At 45.7% G+C, this 19,664-nt stretch overlaps 1 protein-coding gene across 1 annotated transcript in view; it reads left to right on the top strand.

Annotated features, from left to right (window-relative positions):
- LOC120931124 (gonadotropin-releasing hormone II receptor-like) overlaps positions 1–18,502 on the top strand; it is a 79,943-nt gene extending 61,441 nt beyond the window's left edge. Inside the window, exon 5 of the mRNA XM_040342288.1 lies at positions 17,968–18,502. Coding sequence (XP_040198222.1) covers positions 17,968–18,371 — 404 coding nt within the window. The 3' untranslated portion in view covers positions 18,372–18,502. The remainder of the gene's footprint in view (positions 1–17,967) is intronic.
- The last annotated feature ends 1,162 nt before the right edge of the window (positions 18,503–19,664 follow it).

Genomic DNA, 19,664 nt, shown 5'->3' with positions numbered 1-19,664 from the left:
CGCCGTCGGATCTTAGGTGCAGTTTTCCGGCGGCCGCTAGGTGGCGTTTCCGTCGAATTCCGCGTCGAGTATGCAAATTAGCTAGATACGGCGATCCACGAACGTATGTGCGGCCGGCGCATTTTTTTACGTCGTTTGCTCTCTGCTTTTTCCGGCGTATAGTTACCCCTGCTATATGAGGCGTACTCAATGTTAAGTATGGCCGTCGTTCCCGCGTCAAATTTTGAATTTTTTACGTTGTTTGCGTAAGTCGTTCGCGCATAGGGATTTGCGTAGAATGACGTCACCGTCGTAAGCATTGGCTCGTTCCGGTTTAATTTCGAGCATGCGCACTGGGATACCCCCACGGACGGCGCATGCGCAGTTGAAAAAAAAACGTTGTTTACGTCGGGTCAAGGCGTATTCACATAAAACACGCCCCCATCACATACATTTGAATTGCGCGCCCTTACGCCGCCTAAGTTACGCTGCGCCGCCGTAACTTACGGCGGAAATCCTTTCAGGATACCAAAAAAAAAATGTAAGTTACGGCGGCGTAGCGTATCATAGATACGCTACGCCGGACGGAGGAATGCTCCGATCTACCTGGATCTGCCCCTTAGTCCATAATTATTTAACTACTTTGCACCCAGAGCACATTTTATGTGCACATTTGTGCGTTTTGACGGTCGTATTTGCGCAATTTTTTGCTCAAATTTAAAAAAAAATAATAATAATAAAATAGTAATAATATATAAATAAATAAATGTAAAATAAATACAGAAATAGCAAAAAACATCATAAATAATAAATAAAATAAATGCATAATATAATAATAATTAAAAACCCTTTAAAAAATGATAAATACAATAGTAATAATATATGAATAATTAAATGTAGCATAAATACAGAAATAACAACAATCATCATAATAAATAAATAAAATAAATGAATAATATGTAAAAATACATACATAATCATTAACCCATACCCTTAAAAAATGATAAATAAAATTGTAATAATATATGAATAATTAAATGTAACATAAATACAGAAATAACAACAATCATCATAATAAATAAATAAAATAAATGAATAATATGTAATAATACAATAAATAAAAATCAACCCATACCCTTAAAAATTAATAAATAAAATAGTAAAAAATATATATATATATATATATATATATATATATATATATATATATATATATATATATATATATATATATATATATATAATTAAATGTAACAAAAATAACAACAATCATCATAAATAATAAATAAAATAAATTAATAATATGAAATAATACATAAATAATTATTAACCCATACCCTTAAAAAATGATGAATAAAATAATAATAATATATGAATAAATAAATGTAAAATAAATACAGAAATATCAAAAATCATCATAAATAATTAAAATAAATTAATTATATGTAATAATACATAAATAATCATTAACCCATGCCCTTAAAAAATGATAAATAAAATAGTAATAATATATGAATAAATAAATGTAAAATAAATACAGAACTAACAAAAATCATCATAAATAATAAATAAATAAAATAAATGAATTATATGTAATAATACATAAATAATCATTAACCCATACCCTTAAAAATGATAAATAAAATAGTAATATAATACATAAATAATCATTAACCCATGCCCTTAAAAAAATGATAAATAAAATAGTAATAATATATAAATAATTAAATGTAACATAAATACAGAAAAAACAACAATCATCATAAATAATAAATAAAATAAATGAATAATATGTAAAAATACATAAATAATTATTAACCCATGCCCTTAAACAATTACAAATAAAATAGTAATAATATATGAATGAATAAATGTAAAATAAATACAGAAATATCAAAAATCATCATAAATAATAAATCAAATTAATTAATTATATGTAATAATACATAAATAATCATTAACCCATACCCTTAAAAAATGATAAATAAAATAGTAATAATATATGAATAATTAAATTTAACATAAATACAGAACTAACAACAATCATCATAAATAATAAATAAAATAAATGAATAATATGTAAAAATACATAAATAATCATTAACCCATACCCTTAAAAAATGATAAATAATAATAATAGTTATTCGGTCGGTTCATCCGATGAAAACGGACCGATGGATTTTTTTCATCCGATATCCGATGAAGCTGACTTTCATCAGTCTTGCCTACACACCATCAGTTAAAAATCCGATCGTGTCCAACGCGGTGACGTAAAACACAACGACATGCAGAGAAAAATTAAGTTCAATGCTTCCGAGCATGCGTCGACTTGATTCTGAGCATGCGTGGATTTTTGACCGATGGATTTCCCCACAGACGATCGTTTTTTTCTATCGGTTTTTTAACCATCAGAAAATTTTAAAACAGGTTCTATTTTTTTTCACCGATGGATAAAAAAAACCATGGGGCCCACACACGATCGGTTCGTCCGATGAAAATGGTCCGTTTTCATCGAACGAACCGATCGTGTGTACAGGGCATTAGGGTTAGGGTATTTAGCTATGTAATATATATATATATATATATATATATATATATATATATATATATATATATATATATATATATATATATATATATATATATATATATATATATATATATATATATATATATATATATATATATTTTTTTTAAGGGTTAGAGGTGTACATTAGGGGGTTAATTATTTATTTAAGCAAAAGGTAAAAAACAATGTAGTGTCAATCTACACAATCACAGTAGCGCAAAAAAAAAAAACAATAAAACGTATTCAAAAGTGTCTATGATAAAAATCTAAAATAATGTGTCCATGATAAATAAATTCAAATATCAAAAAATCGATTGTGTAAGTAGTGCAACAGTGGAAAATTTTGAACACCTTAGACCCTTCACCCCCCCTTATAGAATGAGGCTCACCAGATTGTAGATTTCGATTGCATGCGTGATTTAATCATTTTAAGCTTTATGCAGATGATTAACTCAATCTCCACTCACATCTCCTCAGATTCAAAATAGATGACCGCTCTCTAGCTGGCTCTCTCTCCAGCACAGTGTTGGCGGTCTCTTCTCTCAGTCCTGAAGGGGGAGGAGCTTTCAGTCGGGACATCCGGAAGGGGAAGGAGATAATCTTCTCCTTTATTTGTATTGTTTATTTAGTTTAATTAGCGCAGTGCTTATATGAGAATTAATTATTTATTTATGTATTATTAGTTAGTATTAATTTATTGAATGTATTTATTATTCATTATTTATGATTATTTTTTTATTTGTGTATTTATTTTATTTATTGATTTATTATTATTATTATTAGTAGTGGTAGTAGTATTATTACACCCTAACAAAATAAATAATAAATAATATATAACCCTAACCCCCAAATCCTAATCATAACCCTAACCTTACTCTTACCTTATTTATTTATTATTACTTAGTATTCATTTATTGAATTTATTTATTATTCATTATTTATGTTTTTTTTTTATTTGTGTATTTATTTTACATTTATTTATTATTATTATTATTATTATTATTATTATTTATTATTAGTTCTATTATTATTATTAGTAGTGGTAGTATTATTACACCCTAACAAAACAAAAAATATATATATATAATCCTAACACCAACTACTAACCATAACCCTAACCTAACCTTACCCTAATGAAATAATAATAATAATAATAATAATAATAAAAGAAATAAAAGCTAATGGAAAAGCTAATGGGGCAGATCCACATACATCTGCGTCGGGCGCAGCGTATCTAAGATACACTATGCCGCTGTAACTTACTTTGCTTTGGTTTGAATCCACAACAAATCCGCGGCGTAAGTTACGGCGGCGTAGTGTATCTCTTGCGGCGTAAGGGCGCGGAATTCAAATGGCTGTGATGGGGCGTGTTTTATGTTAATACGTCGTGACCCGACGTAATCGATGTTTTTTTAGAACTGCGCACACGCCGTCCCTGGGGGTATCCCAGTGCGCATGCTCGAAATTAAACCGGAACCAGCCAATGCTTACGACGGTGACGTCATTCTACGCAAAGTCCTATTCGCAAACGACTTACACAAACGACGCAAAAAATTCAAAATTGTACGCGGGAAGGACGGCCATACTTAAAGAGGGGGTTCACCCTATACATTTTTTTTGTTTTTCTAGCATAAAATGAGGCATAGTAGCGCGAGCTACAGTATGCCTTTATTTATTTTTTTTGCCCCGTACTCACTGTTTAATCCTATAGTGAAGATTCCGACTGGGCGTTCCTATCCAGAGGGAAGATGATTGACGGCCGGCTCTGGCGCGTCACGCTTCTCCGGAAATAGCCGAAATAGGACTTGGCTCTTCACGGCGCCTGCGCATAGTCTGTGCGCAGGTGCCGTATAGCGCCGTGAAGAGCCGAGACCTACTCCGGCTATCTTCGGGGAGCGTGACGTGCCAGAGTCGGTCGTCAATCATCTTCCCTCTGGATAGGAACGCCCATTCCCCGCGGGGAGTCGGAATCTTCACTATAGGATTACACAGTGAGTACGGGGCAAAAAAATAAATAAAGGCATACTGTAGCTCGCGCTACTATGCTTAATTTAATGCTAGAATGTTGTTACTGAGGGTGAACCACCGCTTTAACATTGAGTACGCCACCATATAGCAGCTTTAACTATACGGCGGAAAAAGCCGAACGCAAACGACGGAAAAAAATGCGCCCGGCCGACGTACGTTCGTGGATCGCCGTAAATAGCTAATTTGCATATTCGTCGCGGATTATGACGGAAACGCCACCTAGCGGCCGCCGAAAAATTGCATCTAAGATCCGAAGGCGTTCGAAGACGTACGCCTGTCGGATCTAGCCGAGATGCCATGGTATCTTGTTTTAAGAATTCAAAACAAAGATACGACGCAGGAATTTTGAAATTACTATTGATACGCCGGCGTAATTTCTTTGTGGATCTACCCCGAAATGATTAGCAACAAATGATGCAGCAGATGATAGTTTTCTCTATTGGCTAACAAAAAACGGCAAAGCTCAAAAAAGCTGTATAAAATTGCGCAAGTCACGCATAAAAAGGCACCAAAACTGCGCATAAAAACTTGCAAAAAACGCCGGAAAAACGCTCAAAGGCGCTATGCTCAACTGTGAATACAGCCTAAATAAGCACTAATCTTGTGCGAAACGTCAGCTGTTCCCCTGTTCCTGTTTTATGATTTGGTGATGTATTTGCTGTTTATTTAAATAAAAGACAACCTGCACGGTTTTTGGAGTGCGGCTATCCATCTTTCATCTACTTTTCATGGGAGCTGCGCCATGCTTATAACTTTCCCCTTTGCCATGCTATTTTGAGAACTGAGCCATCTAGTGGCCAGCCAGCTAACTGCACCTGCTTACAAGCAGTAAGACCCCTTTCACAATGGGGCGGTTTTCAGGTGTTTTTGAGCTTAAAATAGTGCCTGAAAAGCACCTCTTAAGCACTCTGGCTTTCACACTGGGGCGGTGCGCTTGCAGGACAGGAAAAAAAGTCCTGCAAGCAGCATCTTTGAAGTGGTAGGGGAGTGGTGTATACAACGCTCCTCCACCACCCCTGCCCATTGAAATCAATGGGCAGCCCTGCCGAAGCGCCTGCAAAGCTCTTCGGCAGCTGCGCTTTGCGTTTTTTTTTAACCCTTTATTCAGTCGCTAACTAGAGTTAAAACAACGGCCCACTAGCGGCCAAAAAGTGCAGCAGCTGAGAGTGGTAAAACAGTGGTAGAGAGCTGCTAAAACTAGCGGCGCTTTACCGCTAACGAATGGAGGGTAAAGTATGAAGAAGAAGGGTTTCATTTAGTATTCTCTGTACAGCATGTATATTTTTTCCATGTTTTTGTATATTTAACCACTTCAGTCCCGGAGGATTTGGCTGACAAATGACCAGAGCACTTTTTGCGATTCGCTTTAACTGACATTTGCGTGGTCGTGTGACGCTGTACCCAAACAAAATTGACGTCCTTTTTTTCTCCACAAATAGAGCTTTCTTTTGGTGGTATTTGATCACCTCTGCATTTTTTTTTTTTGCGATATAAACAAAAAAAGAACGTACATTTTTCCGATTGGCAAAAAAGAGAAGACTCCCGATTGGAGGGAGGAAACGAAAGCGACCGCAGCCACCATCATGGCCAGGAGAACGGGAGGCCACCGCCATGCAGGGGAAGCCGCTGGTGATTGGATAAGTGCTACTTACCCACTGACCAACGGGGGGTAGGCATACTGTTTGCCCGTCCCCCCCAAAAAAGGTTTCCATCGGCTGCCACTGGGAAAACGGAGACAAGATCAAGCCAAGGTCATGCACAGTAAGCAGGCAGTAAGTGAAGTCCATGTAAACAAGTCTGGATCAAAGCCAGGAGAGAAGCCAAGACTGGTCCAAGATCAAGCCGGGTCGGCAATGGGAAATCCAAGAATACAGCAACACAGAAGGCCACTGTGCGCCAGGATCTGTGACACTGTGAATATTCGCTGTTGAAACACTGATTCTCAATCCGACCAATCAGAAACGGATGTGAGACCCATTTTCCAATTGTCCGAAAAGAGAAGACTCACAATTGACCTCTGAGGAGGGAGGAAATTGAAGCCGCCGCCTTCGCGATGACCAGGAGAACGGGAGGCCGCCACTGTGCAGAGGAAGCTGCCGGTGATACCTACCTACTGACCAACCGGGGGCATTGGCATACTGGTTGCCGCCCCCCCAAAATGTTTCCACCGGCCACCACTGGGAACAGGAGCAGAAGCATATTCAAGATCAAGCGATGACCAGGAGAACGGGAGGCCACCGCTGTGCAGGGGAAGCTGCTGGTGATCAAGCCAAGGCCAAAGTTATGCCTACTTTTGTATCATCATTTTTCAATCCTGTGTTGCTGATTGTATTGTTATATACTCTGAGTTTACTGAATGCCGTACCGCAGAACATGTCACCGGATACCAACTGCAGTAAGCAATATGAAGGATAGGAGGTCCCGGGACCGCATCATACAGGTCAAAATTTTCCATCAAACCCACCTCACTCCGGCTAGGTTACACAGGATGGGTCTGCCTGTTTCCGCGGCTGTGGCCGGGAGGCCGATTTCTTACGCTGCTTCTGGACATGCCCGGTAGTCCAGGACTTTTGGGAAGAAGTGGGTGCTTTCATCTCATCGGCGCTAGGCCTCCCAAACATAATCCACCCCAAGAACTGCCTATTAGGCATTTTTGGCGAATTACACCTATCATCACATGCCAAGAGACTGCTCCGTATATTCTTTTTCTATGTTAAAAAAGTAATTTTACTGTCCTGGAAGGGCGCACAGACCCCTCTGAATTCCCTCTGGTTAAAACGTATTAATGACGCTATCCCACTTTATAAACTTACTTTTGAACTCCGGAAATGGAACAAAACATTCTACCAGTGTTGCCAACCTACCAGATTGAAATTTACTGGCACGACACCCGTAATTTACTGGTACAGCCACATTTTTACTGGCATTTCACAAAAGTTACTAAATTACATTTTAGGTGCAAATTTCAGTATTTAGGCTTCAACCAAGTACGCTAGGCAAATAGCAATGTGATTTAAAGTGGTTGTAAACCCACATTTTTGACTTTTGCCTACAGGTAAGCCTATAATAAGGCTTACCTGTAGGTATAAAGAATATCTCCTAAACCTGTACGGTTTAGGCAGGGCTGGTGCAAGAATTTTCGACACCCTAGGCGAAACCTCATTTTGCCGCCCCCCTTGGCTCCGCCCCAACTCCACCCCTTTGCCCTGCCCATGTATACGGTGGAGGTGGCGGGTGGAGATTTTTTTGTAATCCCCCCCAAATGTAATCACCCAAGTGTAATACCTCCAATGTACAGTATACAGGTAGGGTGTGCAGTATACAGGTGGGGGTGGGGTGTGCAGTATACCGGTGGGGGTGGGGTGTGCAGTATACAGGTGGGGGTGGGGTGTGCAGTACACAGGTGGGGTGTGCAGTATACAGGTGGGGTGTGCAGTATACAGGTGGGGCTGGGGGTGCAGTATACGGGTGGGGGGTGCAGTATACAGGTGGGGCTGGAGGTGCAGTATACGGGTGGGGGGTGCAGTATACAGGTGGGGCTGGAGGTGCAGTATACGGGTGGGGGGTGCAGTATACAGTTGGGGGTGGGGAGTGCAGTATACAGGTGGGGGTGGGGAGTGCAGTATACAGTTGGGGTGTGCAGTATACAGGTGGGGGGTGCAGTATACAGGTGGGGGGTGCAGTATACAGTTGGGGGTGGGGAGTGCAGTATACAGGTGGGGGTGGGGAGTGCAGTATACAGGTGGGGGGTGCAGTATACAGGTGGGGGGGGGGGGCGGCACGGGAGGTGTACAGTACACTTCCCTGCGCACAGTCAGTATGCAGACAGCTGTGTAAGAAGGTCAGTATCCCCCTGGCAGTAGGTCCTCTCACATACACACTCACACAAGGCAGTCAGTGTGTGTATAGGTGACTCACCGTCAGGCAGATAACAAGCAGCTCCTAACATCACTGGACACTGAATTTGCTCTCCTCCGTTACTGACCGACTCCGCCCTCTTCTCTTCTCTTCCACCACTCCGGAGTCCGGACCGTCCAACCCCGCCTCCTCAGCGACGTTCTAACACAGCTCTGCCCTTCAGAGCTCATCTTCTCTCCTAATCCGGGCGGTACAGGACTCCGCCCCCTGCAGATCGCCTTCTGAGGAGTTATTGAGCGATCTGAGTGGACGGCAGCGCAAACGAGGGGGAGAGGGAGGGGGGTGCCTCTGACTGATTAGAAGGAGCGGGACAGGAGGGGAGGCAAGGCGCGCCATCGCGATTCAGCTGCCCTGCCGCCAATTATTTTAACACCCCTAATGGTCGTGGCTGCGCTCTAGGCGGCAGTGCGCTCCTAGGCGGCTGCCTTGTCCGCCTAGTGGTAGCGCCGGCCCTGGGTTTAGGAGATATTCCCCTCGCAATGCGCCACTGATTGCAGCGGCGCATGCGCAGGGGGGATCCTCGGCTGAAGGGCCGACCCCGCCGACCCATGCCGGAAAGGAAATCTCCCGCGCGCATACAACCGCTTTAAGGTAGATATTAAGGTCAAAAAACATATTTTTGTTATTTTCGATATAATAAGGGCAAATTATTTAGTCACATCACCCCCTGCCTCCATCCCAGTCCCCCTGCCTCCAATCTCCCCCTGCCTCCAATCTCCCTTCGCCTCCAATCTTCCCCTGCCTCCAATATCTCTCCCTGCCTCCAACCTCCCCCAGTCCCCCTGCCTCCAATCACCCCCTGCCTCCATCGTCCCCTGCCTTCATCCCCCTCTGCGGTGCCACCAACAACCCCTGTCTCCATCCCCCACCTTCAGCGGTGCCACCATCCCCCTCTGCGGTGTCACCAACACCCCCTGCCTTCAATCACCCCCTGTCACTAACACACCCTGCCTTCAATCTCCCCCTGCCTCCATTGCCCTCTGCCTCCATCCCCCTCTGCGGTGCCACTGCAGCCACCATCACCCCCTGCCTCCAATCTCCATGCGCAGTTCCAAGCTGAACCGATCTCGGCTATTTTTTACTGGCACATTCCCACAACCAGAGGCGTGCGGTCCACACCCGGGTGACACCCTTAGAGGGGTGACACCTCACACCATCCCGATTTTTTTTTTTTTTTAAATCCCGATTTAAAAAAAATTAAAAAAAAAATTTTTTTTTTGCTGACATGCAGAGATGAATACCTCTTCATTTCACTTTTTTTTAGCATTTTTTGTCTATTTCACACAGGATTTTTTCCTCTCCTATTTTGGAGAATACACGGAGTGAATACATAGGAAAACGCGGTTATATACTGCACACTATTAAATAGGGAATCCCATAACCAATCGGTGGCTCTTCATACATGAGCTAACCGTAGGAGGGAACCCAACACCAGTTACTGGATTACTTATCTGTCTATAACATATTGGGGCTGATTTACCAAGCCTTTACTCCATGACTCATGGAGTAAAAGCAGGAGTAGCAGCCGTTTTGCCATTTACTAAAGAAATACGCTGCTAGTGCAGTGTATTTCCCTAGTTACTAATGTGCTCCGTGCGCCCAGGAGAGGGTGCATTGTGCACCAGTACAGACCTGGCGCACGGCACATTGAAATGTAAATATCGGGGATTCGGGCGGGAGTTTATTAGGGGGGAGGTGGGGGGATGCAGGGGAAGTGAAGTGACATGTGTTTTGAAGTGTTTGGCGGGCCGAATTGAAAGGGAAAGTGTTTTTTGAAAACAGATCCCCGTACGCTTGCACAGTGCGCCTGAACCTCGGGAGGTTCATTTGCATACTGGGCATGCGCAGAGAGAAATTGCGGCGCTTCCCGTGCGCCTTGTCAGTACGCCGTGAAAATCTTGGTAAATACCAAGCGGCGTACCCGTGAATGCGCTGCGTGACGCGGCGCACGGGAATCTCCGAGCTGTTTTCAGCCCTGAAGGGGAAGGGGAAGGGGAATTTCAAACTTGAAATCGGCGCGGGTCCCCCTTCAGGGCTACATTAGGCTCTTAGGCTTGGTCCGGAACGTGAGGGGTCCCCCCCCAGATTCAAACCAAGCCCTCATCCCTAGCACGCAGTCTGGCCCGGACAGGAATGGGGGTGGGGACGAGCGAGCGCCCCCCCCCCTCCTGAGCCGCACCAGGCCACATGCCCTCAACATGGGGAGGATGTCCCCATGTTGATGGGGACAAGGGCCTCATCCCCACAACCCTTGCCCGGTGGTTGTGGGGGTCTGCGGGCGGGGGGCTTATCAGAATCTGGAAGACCCCTTTAACAAAGGGGACCCCCAGATCCTGGCCCCCCCCTATGTGAAATGGTAATGGGGTACATTGTACCTCTACCATTTCACCCCAAAAAAAATGTCAAAAGTGTTAAAAATGACAGTAGCCGGTTTTTGACAAATCTTTTAATAAAATCTTCTTTTCTTCTTTCCTTCGGGTTTCTTCCGCTGCTTCTTTCTTGGGTCTTCTCGTCCACATCTTGCCCGACGTGTTCTTCTATCTCCTCCGTCCGTCCTTCAGCCTTCTGGTCCCGCATCTTGCCCGTTGTCTTCTCCTGTCTTCTTCTCCGTCCGTCCGCCAGCCTTCTCGTCCACATCTTTTTCTTCCCCGGACCCAGCGTTTGAATTTGATTTGGCTGCCGTGTTCCCGCTCCTGGGACCCGCCCCCCTCTGACGCCACAAGTAAACTCATATGAAAGTCCGCGTGTGGCATATGTGCGTCAGAGGGGGGCGGGGTCACATGAGTGTGACACGGCGGGAACTTCTTCTCCGGGCGGCACGCTTGAAATTGAATTCCCCCGCTGTGTGACGCTCTGTGACCCCCCCCCACCTCTGACGCACATGACCTTCTAAGGAGTTTACTTGTGGCGTCAGAGGGGGGCGGGTCCCAGGAGCGCAACACGGCGGCCAAATCAAATTCAAACGCTGGGTCCGGGGAAGAAAAAGATGTGGACGAGAAGGCTGGCGGACCGAGAAGAAGACCGGAGAAGACACAAGATGCGGACGAGGAGGCTGGCGGACGGACGGAGAAGAAGACAGGAGAAGACAACGGGCAAGATGCGGGACCAGAAGGCTGAAGGACGGACGGAGAAGATAGAAGAAGACGTCGGGCAAGATGTGGACGAGAAGACCCAAGAAAGAAGCAGCGGAAGAAACCCGAAGGAAAGAAGAAAAGAAGATTTTATTAAAAGATTTGTCAAAAACCGGCTACTGTCATTTTTAACACTTTGACATTTTTTTTGGGGTAAAAATGGTAGAGGTACAATGTACCCCATTACCATTTCACATAGGGGGGGCAGGATCTGGGGGTCCCCTTTGTTAAAGGGGTCTTCCAGATTCTGATAAGCCCCCCGCCCGCAGACCCCCACAACCACCGGGCAAGGGTTGTGGGGATGAGGCCCTTGTCCCCATCAACATGGGGACATCCTCCCCATGTTGAGGGCATGTGGCCTGGTGCGGTTCAGGAGAGGGGGGGGCGCACTCTGTTCCCCCCTCTTTTCTGCGGCCGGCCAGGTCAACATGCTCGGATAAGGGTCTGGTGTGGATTTTTAGGGGGACTCCACGCCATTTTTTTTTCAATTTGGGGTGGAGTTTCCCTTAAAATCCACACCAGACCTGAAGGGCCTGAAATGGATATTTGCCGGGAACCGCACGTCTTTTTTTTTTTTTTTTTTTCGGCGGGGTTCCCCTTAATATCCATTCAAGACCTGAAGGGCCTGGTAATTTAATTTGGGGGAACCCCTACACATTTTTTGTTTTTGTTTTATGAATGAATCCCTTTAGAATTGTCAGAGCCGACAATTCATTATAGCCGCGTGTGAATTTTTAAATGACTTTTTTCCTTCTGAATGTCATTTTGTGCAGGGGCAGTTCTAAGTGCGGGAAAAATGCGCTATTTCACATGCTGACATTACACCCCCCCTAGGTACGAAATTTAAAGGAATATTTCACTTTTATTGTTTCACTTTAAGAATTATTAATTTCACTGCTCCCGAAAAAACGGCCGTTTTAAAAAATAAAAAAAACATTGATACATGTTCCCTGGGGCAGGACTGAGGTCCCCAAACACTTTTTAGGACAAAACTTGCAGATTAGCCTTTAAAATTAACACTTTTGATTTCTCCCATAGACTTCTATAGGGAGTTCGGCGCGGCTTTACATACTACTTTCAATGCGCCGGCTGCTACGCTGGTTCATGCGCCTAATTAAGGCTCCACCCGGCGCACTAATTAAGGCATGAACCAGCGCACAGAGCATAGTAAATCAGCCCCATTGAGTCATAGTTGAATACCAGGACAGCAGCGCCAATTCCCCTAACACCAATATTTTCAATCACTGACCCTCGATAGAGGGCACTTACAGGGAGGCAGCAGCGTCCAATCCTTAGTCCTAGCGCGGATACATCATCTCAGAGATGAAAAAGCCCTCCCCCTCCCCACAAGCCCCCCTCCTCCCGCACTGAGAGCCGCACAGCTGAATCCTGGAGTTCAGTGCCAAACTTCAGGATTCAGCTGTGCGGCTCTCCGTGCGGGAGGAGAGGGTCTCGCGGGGGGGGCGCAAAGTGGCGCGGCCACCCGGGACATCTGCCGCATGGGGTCCCGCAGTGCCATTCGGCTTTACTGTGCAGCAGTGAGCCGTCCCTCTCTCTCCACTGACTGCATTACACAGTCTTCGGCTCCTCCCCCCTTGGCTCAATGTTCCTGTGTACACAGACAGGAGGAGGAGCCGAGGAGAGACACAACCGAGAGAGCCATGCTGCTGGTTACGGTATGTGGGAGAGAGAGAGTAACCAGGAGGGAAGGAGGGGGGGCAGGCAGAAACGAGGTGAAGTGGTGAACGAATGAAGTGATGGGAGAGGAGAGGGTGGTATGGGAGATATGTGCAGGGGAGTGATTTGAGAGGGAAGAAGATATGTGCTAGTGGGGGGTCTGATCCCCCCCCACTAGCACATATCTTCTTCCCTCTCAAATCACTCCCCTGCACATATCTCCCATACCACCCTCTCCCCCCCAAATTAAAAAATGCTCTGCGGCTGCCCCCCTGTGCTCATGCCACCCTGTCCTCCTGTCCTCATGCCACCCTGTCCCCCTGTGCTCATGCCACCCTGTCCCCCTGTACTCATCCCACCCTGTGCTCATCCCACCCTGTACCCCTGTCCTCATCCCACCCTGTCCCCCTGTGCTCATCCCACCCTGTCCCCCTGTCCTCATCCCACCCTGTCCTCATCCCACCCTGTCCCCCTGTGCTCATCCCACCCTGTCCTCCTGTCCCCATCCCACCCTGTCCTCATCCCACCCTGTCCCCCTGTCCTCATCCCACCCTGTCCCCCTGTCCTCATCCCACCCTGTCTTCATCCCACCCTGTCCCCCTGTCCTCATCCCACCCTGTCCTCATCCCACCCAGAGGCGATTCAGTTCGCATGTGCCGCGCTATATAAGTTTTTTCATTCATTCATTCATTCACCCTGTCCCCCTGTGCTCATGCCACCCTGTCCCCCTGTGCTCATCCCACCCTGTCCCCCTGTCCTCATCCCACCCTGTCCCCCTGTGCTCATCCCACCCTGTCCCCCTGTGCTCATCCCACCCTGTCCTCATCTCACCCTGTCCCCCTGTCCTCATCCCACCATGTCCCCCTGTCCTCATCCCACCCTGTCCTCATCCCACCCTGTCCCCCTGTGCACATCCCACTGCGTCCCTCTGTCCTCATCCCATGAAAATGACAGGACGGGTCTTAAAAAGGCACAGTGGCGACAATTGATGGCACAGTGGCTGCGTTTGATGGCATGGCACAGTGGCGACAATTGATGGCACAGTGGCGACAATTGATGGCACAGTGGTGACAATTGATGGCACAGTGGATACATTTGATGGCATGGAATAGTGGTGACAATTGCTGGGCACAGTGGTGACAATTGATGGCACAGTGGCTGTGTTTGGCATGGCACAGTGGTGACAATTGATGCACAATGGTGACAATGGGCACAGTGGTGTCAATTGATGGCACAGTGGCTGCGTTTGATGGCATGGCACTATGGTGACAATTGATGGCACAGTGGCGACAATTGATGGCACAGTAGCTACATTTGATGGCATGGAATAGTGGTGACAATTGCTGGGCACAGTGGTAACAATTGATGGCACAGTGGCTACATTTGATGGCATGGAATAGTGGTGACAATTGCTGGGCACAGTGGTGACAATTGATGGTACAGTGGCTACATTTGATGGCATGGAATAGTGGTGACAATTGCTGGGCACAGTGGTGATATTTGATGGCACAGATGTAACAATTGATGGCACAGTGGCTGCGTTTGGCATAGCACAGTGGCTGCGTTTGGCATAGCACAGTGGCTGCGTTTGATGGCATGGCATAGTGGTGACAATTGCTGGGCACAGTGGTAACAATTGATGCCACAGTGGCTGCGTTTGATGGCACAGTGGCTGCGTTTGGCATGGCACAGTTAAATCAAATACAGTTCTTTAACAGTTTAAGCTTTGAATTCTATTATTTTCATATGATTTTGTTATTCAAATTTGCTAGTTGATTGAAAGTTATTAACGGCACTACTGTTGCCAATATATGCAGTGTTATTAGGGGGGAAAAAATTATTGGGGGGGGGGGGGACACCATGTTATACCGCACCAGGTGACACCAACCCTAGTGACGCCACTGCCCACAACCACGGACATTTACGAACGGGGGAAAAAAGTGCCCGTTTTTACGAACTGTCCGTATAAATGCGGAGGGTTGGCAACACTGCCTTCCACAAAATTTGGGGTAGATGGTTGGCTAGTCCGCTAACCCTCTCCCAGCACTGATTGTACTACTCTTGCTTGACCATTGATGGGCCGTGCCTCACGGATCTCTATTGTCTGGACCTCCGCTTTTGCTATATCCATGTATTATACCTAATCCTTTTACCACTGTGCCTACTTTATATTTTGCACTGATGTCAGTTTATTTTTCTATGTTTGAGTGTATTGCCTAACGTTTATGACCAGGTTGGTGGTGTTTTTTTTTGTATGTTTCTTTTTGTTTGTTGGTTTGTCTTAAACCTAATAAAAATATCTTTTAAAAAAAAAGGATAGGAGATCAATCAATATCAAGGAGTGGGGACGTGAAAATCCTCTCGTATTATCCCACACGATGTACGGCTTGTTGCGTCTTCTCTGCTGCCGTCCAATGTCCACGCACTCCCAACAGCTTTTTTCATGTAGAGAAAGTCTGTTAATTGGGCTTATGACAGCCCTTTAATGCCACGCTCAGTGGAAGCTTCCAAATCTCATTTATTTTATAGCAAACGACACGAGAGATAATGGCTTATCGCTGAGAGTCTTTCCTCGGGAGGTGCAGCAAAAAAAGCTTTTAAAATGCCTTAAGCAGATTCAGGCATACTATGGCTCTCTGTCTGATGAAGAGCTACGAATCTAATTGCAACACATGTTGGAGGATAGAAAAGAGGACCAGGCATTGCTCAGTATCTACCTAAAGTACCTAAACATACACTCTTGTCCAGGGGACTCCAAATTGCGGAGCGTGGGCCAAATGTGGTGCTTGCCTTTATCTGGCCCTTGGGGCATTGCTCCTTCCACTGACACCAACAATGGTGGACCATTCCTTCCACTGACACAAGAGATGGGGAACTAATTCTCTACCATGTGACCCCTGATGACGTCAGACTTTGCTGACGAAACGCGGCAAGACGGTTCACTTCCGCCATCCCTTGGAACGCAGGTGGAACGCGATCGGCGTCCCTGCTTGTTTCTATGAGCCTATTTGATCTACTTTTTCGTAAGTGCATTTTTTTTTAGCTGTGATACAAACATTTACGTTGGCAGAATGGCACGGGCAGGCAATATGAGGTAAAGGTGTAGCGCTAAAACAAATGGCAGTGAAAAACGTTCATAAATGAAATTCAATGGTTTGAAGATGCCAAAAAGTTTATAACATTACCAGAAATGCATAGGGTATCAACATTGAGTAAACCAAGGCAATGTCCATGGCTAGGGTTGTCCCGATACCGGGACCTGGACCGATACAGAGCAAGTACTCGCACAAATGCTCATAAATGCCTGACCCGATACTTGGTCGGCGGGTGGAGGTTTTGAGCAGAGAGGGCAGGCAGAGTTTGCGAGCGGATAGGGCGGGTGAAGTTTGTGAGTGACGAGGGTGGGCGGAGTTTGTGAGCGACGAGGGCGTGCAGAGTTTGTGAGCAGAGAGGATGGGTGTAGTCTGTGAGCGGAGTGGGCGGGACGCATCCGTAGGCGGAGTCAGTGGGGTGGAAAGCGAGTCCTCAGCTGAGTAAGCTGTAAGTGTGCAGGGCGCAGCCGCATCAGGATTGGTGACGGTCAGCTTGGACATCCCGACGCCCATCTTTGTACACCCTGCACTTGGCCACAGTAAGCCAGCAGCGGACATCTTGTTACACCCAGCCCATATAGTTCGGGCTGGATGTAACAAGATGTTGGCTGATACTTACTGATGCCGAGTGCAGGGTGTACCAAGATGGGCGCCGCAGCATAGCATTTCAAAATCCTTCCTCATTTTATTTATTGCAGCATTTCAGTGCCAGCCACATGTCAGTGCCCATAAGTGCTGACTATCAGTGCCATCTGTAATGGTATGGCCCGTGGGACCCAGAGGCTCTTGAAGGAGGTCGTTAATTCTGAACCCAACAGGTCAATAATAGTGTGATTCATTCAATGTGGGGGACACATACTGCTAAGGTGTTAATTAAGTCTGGCTCCTAAGATATTTCATTGTGTGGTGCTAATTAACACTGTATTGTGTGAAAGTTCTATTGATGCTAATATGTGAGTTAGCACACTCTAAAGGTCAGATGTCTGACTTATGTTTACTAAAGGAATGTGTATTGTGTAGCAGGTGAGAATAGCATGTGAGTCAGATGGGTAGATTCACATAGAATGGCCTAAAATTAGGACGCCTAGCCTAGTCTTTTTAGGCTACACCGCCATAAATCTTTTAGGCTATTAGTGATTCTCAAACCACTTACCTTCAAATTTTAGGCGGCGTAGCATAAAACGAGCCGGGTTCTTAAAGACGTTTTACGACCATAACTTGCATATTAGGCTTTAAAATGAGCACTTTTGAATTCGAACGTTGGAGTCCCATAGACGTCAATGGGGTTCTAAATGTTCGCGCGAACGTTCGGTTTGTTCGAAAGTTCTGGTGCGAACCGAACGGGGGGGGGTTGTTCGGCTCATTCCGAATTCTAAAGTTTAGATACATTTTAGACAAGAGAATAACAGCATTCCATGGTGTAGTCTTCAATCACCTGTCCGGTAAAATATTAAACATGTGGTGGGATTTTATCCGTTTGGCGCGATGGTGAATGTATCGTGAGTCCCCCTGGGTGATTTAGGCAGTGACCTACAAACACGTTATAATTGATGTGTCTTTTAACATTTTCCAGAGCTTGCGAGGAGTAAGAATGACCTCATCTCCAAAGCACGGCTAAAGACGCTGAAGATGACGCTGGTTATCGTGGTATCCTTCATGGTTTGCTGGACCCCTTACTATCTGTTAGGAATATGGTACTGGTTCCAGCCAGAGATGATCCTCCTGACTCCCGAGTACGTCCACCACAGCCTGTTTCTCTTTGGCCTCCTTCACACCTGCACTGACCCCCTCGTTTATGGATTATACACCCCTTCATTTAAAGAGGATTTGCGCACGTGGCTCAGGAGACTGGGGGGTCTGCTGACAAAGAAAGCCAAGAACAGCAAGCCGCTTGCGGACTCTGAGATGACCATCAAAGACTTTACCTCCATGGATGGGCCAACGACTACGGCCACCACAGTACAGTCTGTCTTTTGAAAACAGTTTTTCCCGCTTTAAATTTTCACTGTGCAGCTGTCCTTAAAATCTAGAAAACATAAGAGATACACTATATTGTCAAAAGTATTGGGACGCTTGCCTTTACATGCACATGAACTTTAATTAGGGTGACCAGACCCGGATTGAGGACACTGTCCCTGGACCAAGTCTGTCCTCGGATTGGATTTGAACAGGGGCTGGTGCAATTTCAAAGACAGTGGCCCGGATTCAGAGAGCAGTTACGACGGCGTATCTCCGGATACGCCATCGCAACTCTGAGTGGCGGGGTCGTATCTATGCGACTGATTCATAGAATCAGTTACGCATAGATTTCCCTAAGATCCGACCGGCGTATGTGTCTTACACCGTCGTATCTTAGGCTGCATATTTACGCTGGCCGCTAGGTGGCGCTTCCTATAGATTTACGCGAGGAATATGCTAATTAGGTAGATACGCCGATTCAGACACGGCGCATTTTTTTACGTCGCTTACGTTCAGCTTTTTCCGGCGTAAAGTTACCCCTGCTATATGAGGAGTATCCTATGTTAAGTATGGACGTCGTTCCCGTGTCGAATTTTGAAAATGTTACGTCGTTTGCGAATAGGGCTGTACGTAAGTTACGTTCAGGTCTAAAGCAATGACGATTTGCGGCGTAATTTCGAGCATGCGCACTGGGATTCTTTCACAAAAGGCGCATGTCGTGGGGGTCACTATTAATTTGAATAAAACATGCCCACATCATCCACATTTGAATTCCGCAGGCTTACGCCGGACCACATACGTTACGCCGTCTTAACTTAGGGCGCAAGTTCTTTCTGAATACGGAACTTGCGCCCTAATTTACGGCGGCGGAACGTATCTGAGATACGTTACGCCCGCCGAGAGATACACTATTGTATCTGAATCGGGGCCAGTCAGTGCACAATAAAAAAAAAAATCTTAATTACACACCCCCGCTCCGCCGCTCCTACTAGCATAGGGGGTGTATTTTTTTTCATTATCTGTACCCCTTTCTGATGATCATGTGCTGGTCGGAGCGGAGGGAATATTTCTTCAGTTTCGGGTGCCCATCCAGCTCCGCTCGCATGTTCTTCTGCCTTGGCTCAGGTCCCGGCCAGCCGCCTGCCTGCTTATCTCCTCGCCTTCCCTGGCGGAGTGATCTTCCTCCACTCCCCACCCAGTAGTAGCCGGGGCCCGGAGAGGAAGGCTTGACAGGCCGTGAGGGTGAGGGCGGCGGCGGCGGCAACAGGCAGAGAGTCCCTGATTGCCGCCATTACTAGTAAAAAAAAAAAT

The sequence above is a fragment of the Rana temporaria genome, chromosome 3 (genome assembly GCF_905171775.1).
Source record: "Rana temporaria chromosome 3, aRanTem1.1, whole genome shotgun sequence".
NCBI lineage: Eukaryota > Metazoa > Chordata > Amphibia > Anura > Ranidae > Rana > Rana temporaria.
Note: the sequence above shows the minus strand (reverse complement) of the source record. Positions and strands in the feature narration are given on the sequence as shown.